The sequence below is a fragment of the Oncorhynchus gorbuscha genome, linkage group LG23, assembly GCF_021184085.1.
Source record: "Oncorhynchus gorbuscha isolate QuinsamMale2020 ecotype Even-year linkage group LG23, OgorEven_v1.0, whole genome shotgun sequence".
NCBI classification, from domain to species: domain Eukaryota; kingdom Metazoa; phylum Chordata; class Actinopteri; order Salmoniformes; family Salmonidae; genus Oncorhynchus; species Oncorhynchus gorbuscha.
In genome coordinates this window covers 29,176,015-29,188,243 of record NC_060195.1, presented here as the reverse complement: position 1 = coordinate 29,188,243, position 12,229 = coordinate 29,176,015, and the positions used below count along the sequence as shown (strand labels likewise).

General features: G+C 42.0%; 2 protein-coding genes across 7 annotated transcripts in view; both read left to right on the top strand.

Annotated features, from left to right (window-relative positions):
• The window catches only part of LOC124011140 (platelet-derived growth factor receptor beta-like), a 59,539-nt gene extending 49,754 nt beyond the window's left edge, over window positions 1–9,785 (top strand). For 3 of the 4 annotated variants that reach the window (XM_046324206.1, XM_046324205.1, XM_046324207.1), the window contains exons 13-23: window positions 2,520–2,624; window positions 2,772–2,882; window positions 3,136–3,295; window positions 3,519–3,685; window positions 4,180–4,298; window positions 4,488–4,610; window positions 4,838–4,949; window positions 5,468–5,567; window positions 5,686–5,791; window positions 7,309–7,592; window positions 7,970–9,785. In XM_046324206.1, coding sequence (XP_046180162.1) covers window positions 2,520–2,624; window positions 2,772–2,882; window positions 3,136–3,295; window positions 3,519–3,685; window positions 4,180–4,298; window positions 4,488–4,610; window positions 4,838–4,949; window positions 5,468–5,567; window positions 5,686–5,791; window positions 7,309–7,592; window positions 7,970–8,123 — 1,541 coding nt within the window. In that variant the 3' untranslated portion in view covers window positions 8,124–9,785. The remainder of the gene's footprint in view (window positions 1–2,519; window positions 2,625–2,771; window positions 2,883–3,135; window positions 3,296–3,518; window positions 3,686–4,179; window positions 4,299–4,487; window positions 4,611–4,837; window positions 4,950–5,467; window positions 5,568–5,685; window positions 5,792–7,308; window positions 7,593–7,969) is intronic. The other variant, XM_046324208.1, reaches the window with a different exon arrangement.
• An 848-nt stretch (window positions 9,786–10,633) lies between these two features.
• LOC124011101 (macrophage colony-stimulating factor 1 receptor 1-like) overlaps window positions 10,634–12,229 on the top strand; it is a 33,496-nt gene continuing 31,900 nt past the window's right edge. Inside the window, exons 1-2 of one of the 3 annotated variants that reach the window (XM_046324115.1) lie at window positions 10,634–10,790; window positions 10,997–11,113. In XM_046324115.1, coding sequence (XP_046180071.1) covers window positions 10,730–10,790; window positions 10,997–11,113 — 178 coding nt within the window. In that variant the 5' untranslated portion in view covers window positions 10,634–10,729. Of the gene's footprint in view, window positions 10,791–10,930; window positions 11,114–12,229 lie in introns of all 3 variants that reach the window. The other 2 variants (XM_046324114.1, XM_046324113.1) reach the window with 2 other exon arrangements.

The window sequence follows — 12,229 nt, the reverse complement described above, 5'->3', positions numbered from 1 at the left end:
ACATGGTTAGCAGATGTTAATGCGAGTGTAGCGAAATGCTTGTGCTTCTAGTTCCGACAATGCAGTGATTGTAATCTAACTAACAATTCCAAAACTACTGTCTTATACACAGTGTAAGGGGATAAGGAATATGTACATAAGGATATATGAATGAGTGATGGTACAGAGCAGCATACAGTAGATGGTATCGAGTACAGTATATACATATGAGATGAGTGTGTAGACAAAGTAAACAAAGTGGCATAGTTAAAGTGGCTAGTGATACATGTATTACATAAGGATGCAGTCGATGATGTAGAGTACAGTATATACATATGCATATGAGATGAATAATGTAGGGTAAGTAACATTATATAAGGTAGCATTGTTTAAAGTGGCTAGTGATATATTTACATCATTTCCCATCAATTCCCATTATTAAAATGGCTGGAGTTGGGTCAGTGTCAATGACAGTGTGTTGGCAGCAGCCACTCAATGTTAGTGGTGGCTGTTTAACAGTCTGATGGCCTTGAGATAGAAGCTGTTTTTCAGTCTCTCGGTCCCAGCTTTGATGCACCTGTACTGACCTCGCCTTCTGGATGATAGCGGGGTGAACAGGCAGTGGTTCGGGTGGTTGATGTCCTTGATGATCTTTATGGCCTTCCTGTAACATCGGGTGGTGTAGGTGTCCTGGAGGGCAGGTAGTTTGCCCCCGGTGATGCGTTGTGCAGTCCTCACTACCCTCTGGAGAGCCTTACGGTTGAGGGCGGAGCAGTTGCCGTACCAGGCGGTGATACAGCCCGCCAGGATGCTCTCGATTGTGCATCTATAGAAGTTTGTGAGTGCTTTTGGTGACAAGCCAAATTTCTTCAGCCTCCTGAGGTTGAAGAGGCGCTGCTGCGCCTTCTTCACGACGCTGTCAGTGTGAGTGGACCAATTCAGTTTGTCTGTGATGTGTATGCCGAGGAACTTAAAACTAGCTACCCTCTCCACTACTGTTCCATCGATGTGGATAGGGGGGTGTTCCCTCTGCTGTTTCCTGAAGTCCACAATCATCTCCTTAGTTTTGTTGACGTTGAGTGTGAGGTTATTTTCCTGACACCACACTCCGAGGGCCCCCACCTCCTCCCTGTAGGCCGTCTCGTCGTTGTTGGTAATCAAGCCTACCACTGTTGTGTCGTCCGCAAACTTGATGATTGAGTTGGAGGCGTGCGTGGCCACGCAGTCGTGGGTGAACAGGGAGTACAGGAGAGGGCTCAGAACGCACCCTTGTGGGGCCCCCGTGTTGAGGATCAGCGGGGAGGAGATGTTGTTGCCTACCATCACCACCTGGGGGCGGCCCGTCAGGAAGTCCAGTACCCAGTTGCACAGGGCGGGGTCGAGACCCAGGGTCTCGAGCTTGATGACGAGCTTGGAGGGTACTATGGTGTTGAATGCCGAGCTGTAGTCGATGAACAGCATTCTCACATAGGTATTCCTCTTGTCCAGGTGGGTTAGGGCAGTGTGCAGTGTGGATGAGATTGCATCGTCTGTGGACCTATTTGGGCGGTAAGCAAATTGGAGTGGGTCTAGGGTGTCAGGTAGGGTGGAGGTGATATGGTCCTTGACTAGTCTCTCAAAGCACTTCATGATGACGGAAGTGAGTGCTACGGGGCGGTAGTCATTTAGCTCAGTTACCTTAGCTTTCTTGGGAACAGGAACAATGGTGGCCCTCTTGAAGCATGTGGGAACAGCAGACTGGTATAGGGATTGATTGAATATGTCCGTAAACACACCGGCCAGCTGGTCTGCGCATGCTCTGAAGGCGCGGCTGGGGATGCCGTCTGGGCCTGCAGCCTTGCGAGGGTTAACACGTTTAAATGTCTTACTCACCTCGGCTGCAGTGAAGGAGAGACCGCATGTTTTCGTTGCAGGCCGTGTCAGTGGCACTGTATTGTCCTCAAAGCGGGCAAAAAAGTTATTTAGTCTGCCTGGGAGCAAGACATCCTGGTCCGTGACTGGGCTGCGTTTCTTCTTGTAGTCCGTGATTGACTGTAGACCCTGCCACATGCCTCTTGTATCTGAGCCATTGAATTGAGATTCCACTTTGTCTCTGTACTGACGCTTAGCTTGGACAGGTGTGTGCCTTTCCAAATCATGACCAATCAATTGAATTTACCACAGGTGGTAAACATTTCAAGGATGATCAATGGAAACAGGATGCACCTGAGCTCAATATCAAGTCTTATAGCAAAGGGTCTGAATAATTATATAAATAAGGTATTTCTGTTTTCACTTTGTCATTATAGGTTATTGTGTGTAGATTGATGAGGGATAAAAAATTTAAAAAAAATTAGAATAAGGCTGTGACGTAACAAAATGTGGAAAAAGGGAAGTGGTCTGAATACTTTCCGAATGCACTGTATATGCGGATACCGCCAATATTTATTTGATAGTGTATTTAATAGGGGCAATACAAGTTAAAACGTTGACATATTGACTGTTCTGATTTGGGCAATGTTTGTGTTTCTGACTTTAGCCATGTTTGTGTTGTGTTCCAGGTCGTACTCTTGGGTCCGGGGCATTTGGCAGGGTGGTTGAGGCGACTGCCTATGGTCTCGGTCATTCCCAGTCCAGCACGAAGGTGGCAGTAAAAATGCTCAAATGTAAGTGATAACAATCATCTGCAGTTTTGATTCAGTATGTTTATGCTTTAGCCAACTTGTCCTTGGTTTGTTTGGTAAGATAACAATCCAGTTTCAGTCTTAGTTCTTGTTCACTAACCTTTGTGTCCTCGGACCTCTGACCACTAGCCACAGCCAGGAGGAGTGAGACCCAGGCTCTGATGTCAGAGCTGAAGATCATGAGCCACCTGGGGCCTCACCTCAACATCGTCAACCTGCTGGGAGCCTGCACCAAACAGGGTGAGCTCCGCCCCCATCACCACAGCAACAATCCCAAACTAAAGTCATTAGCCTCTGAAATCCCATGCCTAGGGCAACATCATGTATACTGGAACATTGTTAATGTGGGAGGCAACCCATCTTCCTAGGGAGACTATAACGTCATAGCTACATACGTTCAAATTGATTAACCACATAATTGCATGTGTGACACACAAATGATTCTCTGATGAAGAGAAATAATTGTCCTTTATTTGTGACTTTCACCTCTCAGGTCCTCTCTACCTGGTGACGGAGTACTGTCGCTATGGAGACCTGGTGGACTACTTACACAGGAACAAGCACACGTTCCTGCAGTACTACGCTGAGAAGAACCAGGAGGACTCTGGTTGCCGCGTCTCTGGAGGGAGCACCCCTCTCAGCCAGAGGAAAGGGTGAGTGCTACCTCCTCTTCTGGGGCTCGGGTCTGTGTTTGGAAGATGAAGTAGAGGTTAAATGTATAACCACATATGAATGGGAGCAAAAAGGACAAGCTGTCAATTACAAAAATGAGGCCATACCTACATTGAGCATTTGTTTGTGGTTTTTTCCACTATCCTAATGTTTCCCGAATATATTGGCAGCCACTATCCTAATGTGTCCCAAATATCTTGGCAGCTACGTGTCGTTTGGCAGTGAGTCTGACGGTGGCTACATGGACATGAGTAAGGACGAGCCCACGGTGTACGTCCCCATGCAGGAGCTTAAAGACACCATCAAATACACTGACATCCAACCTTCTCCATATGAGTCGCCCTACCAGCACCACCTTTACCAGGAACAAGGTATGGAGTCCAATAAATACATGCTAATAACAAAGCAAAAGCGTACTGTATACTTTATACAATGTAGGTCTATTGCAAGGGAGCCTGGTATAGGAGAACTGTCTAATTGTAATGGATGGAATGGAATATCAAACACATCAAACATATGGAAACCACATGTTTGACTCCATTCCATTAATTCCATTTCACCCATTACAATGAGCCCATCCTCCTATAACTCCTCCCACCAGCCTCCTCTTGTCTATTGCATGCCAGACATATGGGAAGCACATGTGAAAGGATGGGCGGACTGACTGGCAGACAGGAAAGGACAGTGATATTGTTTATTTGACCTCCAGAAGCCTCTCTGTGTATTTTAGCAAGTCGGCGTCACTATACACATACTGTATATGCTGTCCATGTGTAACACCTGAACACTGATTCACCTTTACATTGTCTCCTTCCTCTTTTTGATCTCTGAACCCTTCAATCAATGTCTCTGCCCTCCCTGCCAGACCAGACCACAGTGGACAGTGCCCTGGTCATCAGTGACTGCCCTACCCTCAGCTATTCTGACCTCATTGGCTTCAGCTACCAGGTGGCCAAGGGCATGGAGTTCCTTGCCTCCAAGAACGTATGTTATGTTATATTCTATTATTTTAGTTGAATCAAAACTTTATTGCTCTATATTTATGTATTATTCTTTATTGTGCCAGGTTAGTAAAGTACAGACCTGGATATAGAATATACTTCATCATCTGTACTAAATGTTCCAGCAGACCATGTCTCCCTGTAACCCTGTTGTGAACCCTGTCCTCCCCAGTGTGTCCATCGTGACCTGGCCGCCAGGAACGTGTTGATCTGTGAGGGGAAGCTGGTGAAGATCTGTGACTTTGGTCTGGCCAGAGACATCATGCACGACTCCAATTACGTCTCCAAAGGCAGCGTGAGTGGCAGGCTCTCTCAGGGTCACTCAGGGTCACTCAAACACATGAAACATTACATGACCATTATGGTAACCACTACGTACATTTTGAAAGATAACAGTAAGACAACACCATAGATTATGACCTTCAACCTACTTCAATTGTAATTAGCCATAACTGCTACTGTAACCTACTTCTCAGTACCTGGCTGATGCTAATCTTACCTCTGACCTCTACCCCCTCTCAGACGTTCCTTCCTCTTAAGTGGATGGCCCCAGAGAGTATTTTCCATAACCTGTACACCACCCTGAGTGACGTGTGGTCCTATGGCATCCTGCTCTGGGAGATCTTCACCCTGGGTAGGAGGACAAACATGAAACAGAAACCCATTAATTATTAATAGATAGATGGAAGACAAGAGATTACTGTTTGATTAAACCGAAACAAAGTATTAACTGGAGTTCATTTATGTTCAGAAATATTAGTAGTAGTGTGGGTGCAACTTTTGATTACATGACCCTGTTATTTAATATGAACGTATAAAGGTTTCACTCTGTTTTAACAGACAGGCCATGAAGTTGTCTATCAGATTATCTAATCCTGAGTCTGTCTTCAGGGTCAGATGAGCTCTTGTTGTTATCTACAGTCAGGGTTCATAATCAATTCATTTGGGGATTTTTTAAATCTTTTTGAAACTGCTGTGACAACAAGAGCACCTATTGAGAAGTTGTTCGTTTAGGGTGAAGCCGCGTGATTTGTAAACAACCTTTTTCTTGGAAAACAAAATTTTTGGAAACTCTTGATTCAGCATGACATTAAGTTTTTCAAATTACATTCAGACGGATCAGCTTTTAAATATTGTTTTATGTTCTGACAGGAGGAGCCCCCTACCCTGATCTGCCCATGAATGAGCTGTTCTACAGTGCCTTAAAGAGAGGATATCGCATGGCCAAACCTAACCACGCCACCGATGAAGTGTAAGTCCCTAGAATGGCACCAAGACCATCCCTCCCAAAGACCTCTCAGGATTCTAGTATTGTGTGTCAGAGAGAATTTAAGAAAGTAAATGTATATTTTCTGTACCTTGTCCTTCAGTTATGAAGTCATGCAGAAGTGCTGGGATGAGAAGTACGAGAGAAGGCCAGAGTTCTCTTTTCTGGTTCACACAATGGGGAACATGCTCACAGACAGCTATAAAAAGGTACCTTATTAATATACAGGGTTCTTCTGCTTTACATGTATCTGTGCATCTGAGGACCAAGGTGTTTCCACATTGACATACACTACCGTTCAAAAGTTTCACTTAGAAATGTCCTTGTTTTTGAAAGAAAAGCAAGTTTTTTGTCCATAAAAATGAGATGAAATTGATCAGAAATACAGTGTAGATATTGTTAATGTTGTAAAAGACTATTGTAGCTGGAAACGGCTGATTTTTAATGGAATATCTACATAGGTGTACAGAGGCCCATTATTGGCAACCATCACTCCTGTGTTCCAATGCCACGTTGTGTTAGCGAATCCAAGTTTATAATTTTAAAAGGCTAATTGATCATTAGAAAACCCTTTTGCAATTATGTTAGCACAGCTGAAAACAATTGATCTGATTAAAGAAGCAATAAAACTGGCCTTCTTTAGACTAGTTGAGTATCTGGAGAATCAGAATTTGTGGGTTCGATTACAGGCTCAAAATGTCCAGAAACAAATAACTTTCTTCTGATACTTCTGATACTGATCAGTCTATTCTTATTACTGAAAATGAAGTGAAGAGGCAACTCCGGGATGCTGGCCTTCTATGCAGAGTTGCAAAGAAAAAGCTATATCTCAGACTGGCCAATAAAAATAAAAGATTAAGACACTGGACAGAGGAACTCTGCCTAGTAGGCCAGCATCTCAGAGTCGCCACTTCACTGTTGAAGTTGAGACTGCTGTTTTGCGGGTACTATTTAATGATGCTGCCAGTTGAGGACTTGTGAGGCGTCTGTTTCTCAAACTAGACACTAATGTACTTGTCCTCTTGCTCAGTTGTGCACCAGGGCCTCCCACTCCTCTTTCTATTCTGGTTAGAGCCAGTTTGCACTGTTCTGTGAAGGCAGAAGTTCACAGCTTGGTACAAGATCTTCAGTTTCTTGGCAATTTCCCGCATGGAATAGCCTTAATTTCTCAGAACAAGAACAGAGGGACAAGTTTCAGAAGAAAGTTCTTTGTTTCTGGCCATTTTGAGCCTGTAATCGAACACACAAATTCTGATTCTCCAGATACTCAACTAGTCTAAAGAACGCCAATTTTATTGCTTCTTTAATCAGAACAATTGTTTTCAGCTGTGCTAACATAATTGCAAAAGCGTTTTCTAATGATCAATTAGCCTTTTAAAATGATAAACTTGGATTAGCTAACACAACGTGCCATTGAAACACAGGAGTGATGGTTGCTGATAATGGGCCTCTGTACGCCTATGTAGATATTCCATTAAAAATCAGCCGTTTCCAGCTAAAATAGACATTTACAACATTAACAATGTCTACACTGTATTTCTGACCAATTATTTTATTGGACCAAATAATTTGCTTTTCTTTCAAAAACAAGGACATCTCTAAGTGACAACCAAACTTTTAAATGGTAGTGTGAAATATGTATTCCTTGTTTATGGATGTATGATTCATGCATCAGTTTGGTATTTATTGATTGTAGATATGTGTTATTGATTGTTTATTGGTGTAGAGATACTGCCAGGTCAACGATGAGTTCTTCAAGCGTGACCACCCAGCCGTGGTCCGCACCAAACCCAGGCTCTCCTCTCACTTCCCCACTCCGGCCCTAACCCCGTCCACCGCCCCTGCCACCCCCCAGGACACAAACCCCTACCCCCTCACTGGGGACTTCAGATCCGAGGCAGATGGTGAGGAAGCTTCCTACAATGACTACATCATCCCCATCCCAGACCCCAAGCCTGAGGAGGAAGTCTGCTCCGAGGCTAACGACATGCCAACGAAAAGCCTCGCAAGGTATAGCCATCTGACATACGACTGCCTGACTGACTGACTGCAGATGTGTGCCAAGTGCTTGGTATGCAGGACAGATGAGGCAGATTTACTCTAGAGGACCTTGTATTGTTACAACACCAACCCACACAGCCAGATGTGGGATTGAGACAAAAGCTGTTTTATGTTACGATGTATACATTGTGAGCAATAAGGATTGTGCATACAGTGCACAGGATATTTAAGCAGAAATCTAAGACGAGCCGAGATGGCTTAAAAGTTATAGTTTACGTGGAATTTATAGGCGCCTTACTGTGATTAATGCATCATTTTCACCTGAAATAAACCATAGAATCACAGATAGGTTCGTGAAAGAACATGTGTGTTGTTATTCCCTGTAGTTCTCGGGCTCTGGAGGACGAGGAGGCTGATTCCATCTCCCAAGAGACAGTGGAGGCAGACACCATTCCAGAGGAAAAATATCTCCATGCCAACCAGGCCCTGATTCCACTGGAGTCCTCTGGAACACCGGAAGCGGAAGACAGCTTCCTGTAAGCCTTTCAAGGAACTTGGTGAAAGTATGACATTCCTGAATAGCTTTAGTGGATTAAGAGAAAAATGTAGCAAATTCAATTAGAAGGTGACTTTTACAACACAAACAACTCCCACTGCTTTAGCAAATATTCCACAATTGGTGCTTTCAAAAGAATGCTGTGTTGAAAATCTATTCAAAATCTATATTTACTATGAGAGTGACACATTTAATCATTGATGTTGATTGATGATGCAAACTACTCCATCTTGAATAAAGGGATCATTTGCAAAGCCCTCGCATAAGAAAATAAGTATTAGTATCACATAAGAAGTTACTTTTAAGTTAGGGATTCATGATTTGTAAAATACTGTACGTAGCATTGTGGTCACTATTGCAGTGTTTCTATGGTGATTTGTATTCACGTTTTTCCTTTCACATGTGTTGTATGTTTATGTTATTTTGTATTTGATTTGGATCCCCATTAGCAACAGCTACTCTTCATGGGGTCCATACGAAACATGAAACATAGCATAATACAGAACATTAATAGACAAGAACAGCTCAAGGACAGAACTACATGCAGAACTATATACATTTTGAAGATACAAACATTAAGCCTTCAAAACCCTTTCAGTTTTGAAAATCACTAAAAGTGGAGCATGTACTGTTACATTTTGCTTGTGTGAAAAAGTTCCAGTTTTCTGACAGGTACTTTAGTTGGTAAAAAAAACTAAACATTAACACAATCTTATGGCATCTATACTTCTCAACATTAATTGAATATGATATTCTAGTTGCACTGAGGATTTTTTGTTTTGTTTGTGTCCTTAAATTACAATTGCGTACTTTCTATTTTCTACTCCAGGTTATTTTGCGAGAATGTAATTCATTTTGAGAAGAGCTAAGCATACATCAGCTTTAATTGAGCAGAACCTTATACACTCAGTAAATGGTATGTCTCAAATTATCATTTTATGTTGACTTTAGTTTTATATAGATTTATTTTTACATTTTATGTTGTGTTTGTTTTAAACAATTCTGTATAAATGTTGCACTTTACAATGTTGAGGAAAACATTTCCAAGAAAAGGATTTAAGGTACAGTAGATAAGAGATTGAATGATTATGAGAGATATGAAAGAAATGTATGTTTTTACACAGCGGTACTGACTGAATGAGAAATAATCTGAGCATATCACTGCCTTAGTACACCTGGTACAAGATTAGTACGTTGTTTTGTACTGTGACTAATGATTGAGATCTTTGAAGTGCATTTGTATTGTATAAAGTTCTATGAAAGAAACAAATATATGGCCTATAGTATCCATACGAAAGGATATACACTAAGCATTATCTATGGAAGGAGATCTTCTACAGAAATATGGCAATACAGATTTGAATCTATATTCTTGAAGCAATTATATGATACCTGAGATAATTTGTCACTTGCTCGCAGAGGTTCTCCTATCGTTACATACACTACCAGTGAAATATAAATGATATGCTTCCTTGTACATATTTGTCACATGGTATAGGAACACAGAATGCAGAACACTACATATTGTAGAATATTCACCACACACACGCTATTGTACCAAAACTTCTCTGTATGTTTACGAATGTATTTTTGTATGTAGTTTATAAACATTTATGTGAAAATAAAAGTTTATAATGAAAATATGATAGATCATTTCATTTTGTCCTTACTGTCTTCTTTTAAACTAGCTAATGAGGGACAGTTCCTGTTGTCTATTTTTTAGTAGTTCAATGACATGCAGAGTACTGCTATTTGACAGAAAATATGAATTGTGTTGTTCAGCTGTAATAACATCAACAACAACACATACTTGCTACACAGACTTGTCTTCTAATGCATTGGCTTTATTCAATCAATGTAGACGAGATAAAACGTCCCCACATGAATTGAGCCTAACTCGAAGAGCTAGCTGTTGAGAATCAGCAAATCCAAACAAACGTTCCCAAGCCCAGCTAGACTTATATCATCCCTTATAAACCAGTCCTATCAAAGCCTCTCTTTTTTGAGCCTTCAGCAGAATCCCACACACACACACACACACACACACACACACACACACACACACACACACACACACACACACACACACACACACACACACACACACACACACACACACACACACACACACACACACACACACACACACACACACACACACACACACACACACACACACATACTCTCTCTCTCTATTCCCTGGTTCCATTAGAGGGCCATCAAAGAGGTCTTTTTACTGTCCTCCCAGAAGCCCCAGCCCTCTGCTCCACTTGTGGCTGAGGACCATGGAGGCCTGGGTTGGGGCTGGCTGGAACAGGCTGGGGCTGGGGCTAGGCCGGCAGGCTAGGCAGCAGTGCAGCAGTGTGACCACCATCACAGGAGATTAGTCTCAGCTCTCAGCACCATGGCATTAGGATTGGGAGGGCCGGCCTGTTTGCTAACCAAACCGAGACGCATGGTCATTAGCGGGGAGCGTGACACCTCTGTCTGTCCGTCTGTCTGTTTATATCTCTTTTACTGTCTGCGTGACGGACTAAGAGAGACGGAGACTGAAGAGAAACAGGGTTGGCGGGACTTTACTCGCTCCTGGATGCTGGACCCATACAGCTTGGTGAGGTCAGATCTTACCACGGTGCTGAAGACATCTACAGGTACAGTAGAGTTCATCTGATGTTTACATTCTTAGCCATGTTCAAATCACATTTGAATCTGCATTCAGTAAGGTATGGCCTATATTTCCAGATTTCAAAGTGACAAATCCTGTACGTTTTGTTTTCCCACTCGTCCTTAGAAAAGAAGAAGTGTATGACAGCAGAGTTCCAACCTGATGACTCCTCATTTCTCTCCTTGACCACAGACGCAATAACAACACTCCGAGACATACAGACATACACCCAGACACAGAGCTGGAAAAGATCCAGGATGGTGCTGTACCTGACCTTTCTGCTGGGGATCCTGCCCACTGCAGCTCAAGGTAAGTCTCAACACCTGTTTAGTACTGGATTATATTGGGATTCAGGTTCATGACTTGGTTTGGTTCTGTCGTTTAAACGTCTTTTTTATTTGAAGGAGTGGAGCAGTCCCACTCCTTTTGTAATTATTTAGCTTTTTTGAATAGATAATTAAGTTTGGAAAGACAGGGGAGATAGTGGGAGGGTGAGTCAAAGGGGAGTTGGGCCTGATTTGAACCCTCTGGCATACGTGTGTAACAGTTGGACCACACTGGCCACTTGGTAGTATTGTTGATATTGTATTTAATGCAGCTCTTGTGTCCTGCATACTTTTACGTGGATAATGCCTGACTAAAAATGCAATTTAAAGCTCCAATTCAGCAGTTAAAAACAATAACAACACGTTTTCCCCGCTACTGTTATTGTTTGGAGAAATGTAGCCACGCTCAAAGCAATAGACATGGCTATGGATGCAAAGACTGACCATACATGATATCAAAATTATATTTTTAACCATGTTTTGAGGCTATTTAGTGCTTGTTTACATTTGCATTGTTTACAAACATTGGAGTAAACCAAGCTTATATTTTGGGTTCTCCCACATGAAAAATACTATAGTATACTATGGTATACTGTAGTATTCACTGTAGAGTTTTTGCAGCGTTTACTGTAGTATTCAATGTATTGTTTTTGCGGACTAAAGTCAGTACTGTAGTATTTAGTATTTACAGTTAACTATAGTATAAATACTGTAGTAAAATAATACTGTAGTTTATACTATAGTAATTAATATAGTGTTTTACAGATTGTAGTATACTGTAGTATTTACTGTAGTGTTATTGCAGACATTATTGTAGCATTTACTACAGTGTTTTGGGGGGGTGGATAATACTGTAGAATTTACTATAGTGTTCTACAGTATACAGCATTCTATAGTAAGTACACACATGATTGAGGTTTACTATAGTGTGTATTATAGTGTTCTACAGTATAATACAGTTTACTACAGAATTCTATAGTAAACTGTAGAATTGTTTTCACGTGTGCTGATGGAGTTGAACAGTTGAATTTAGCTCATGGGGCATTTCTAATTTATATTCTTCAAGAATCAATGAGTACATACCATTGATTTGTTACTC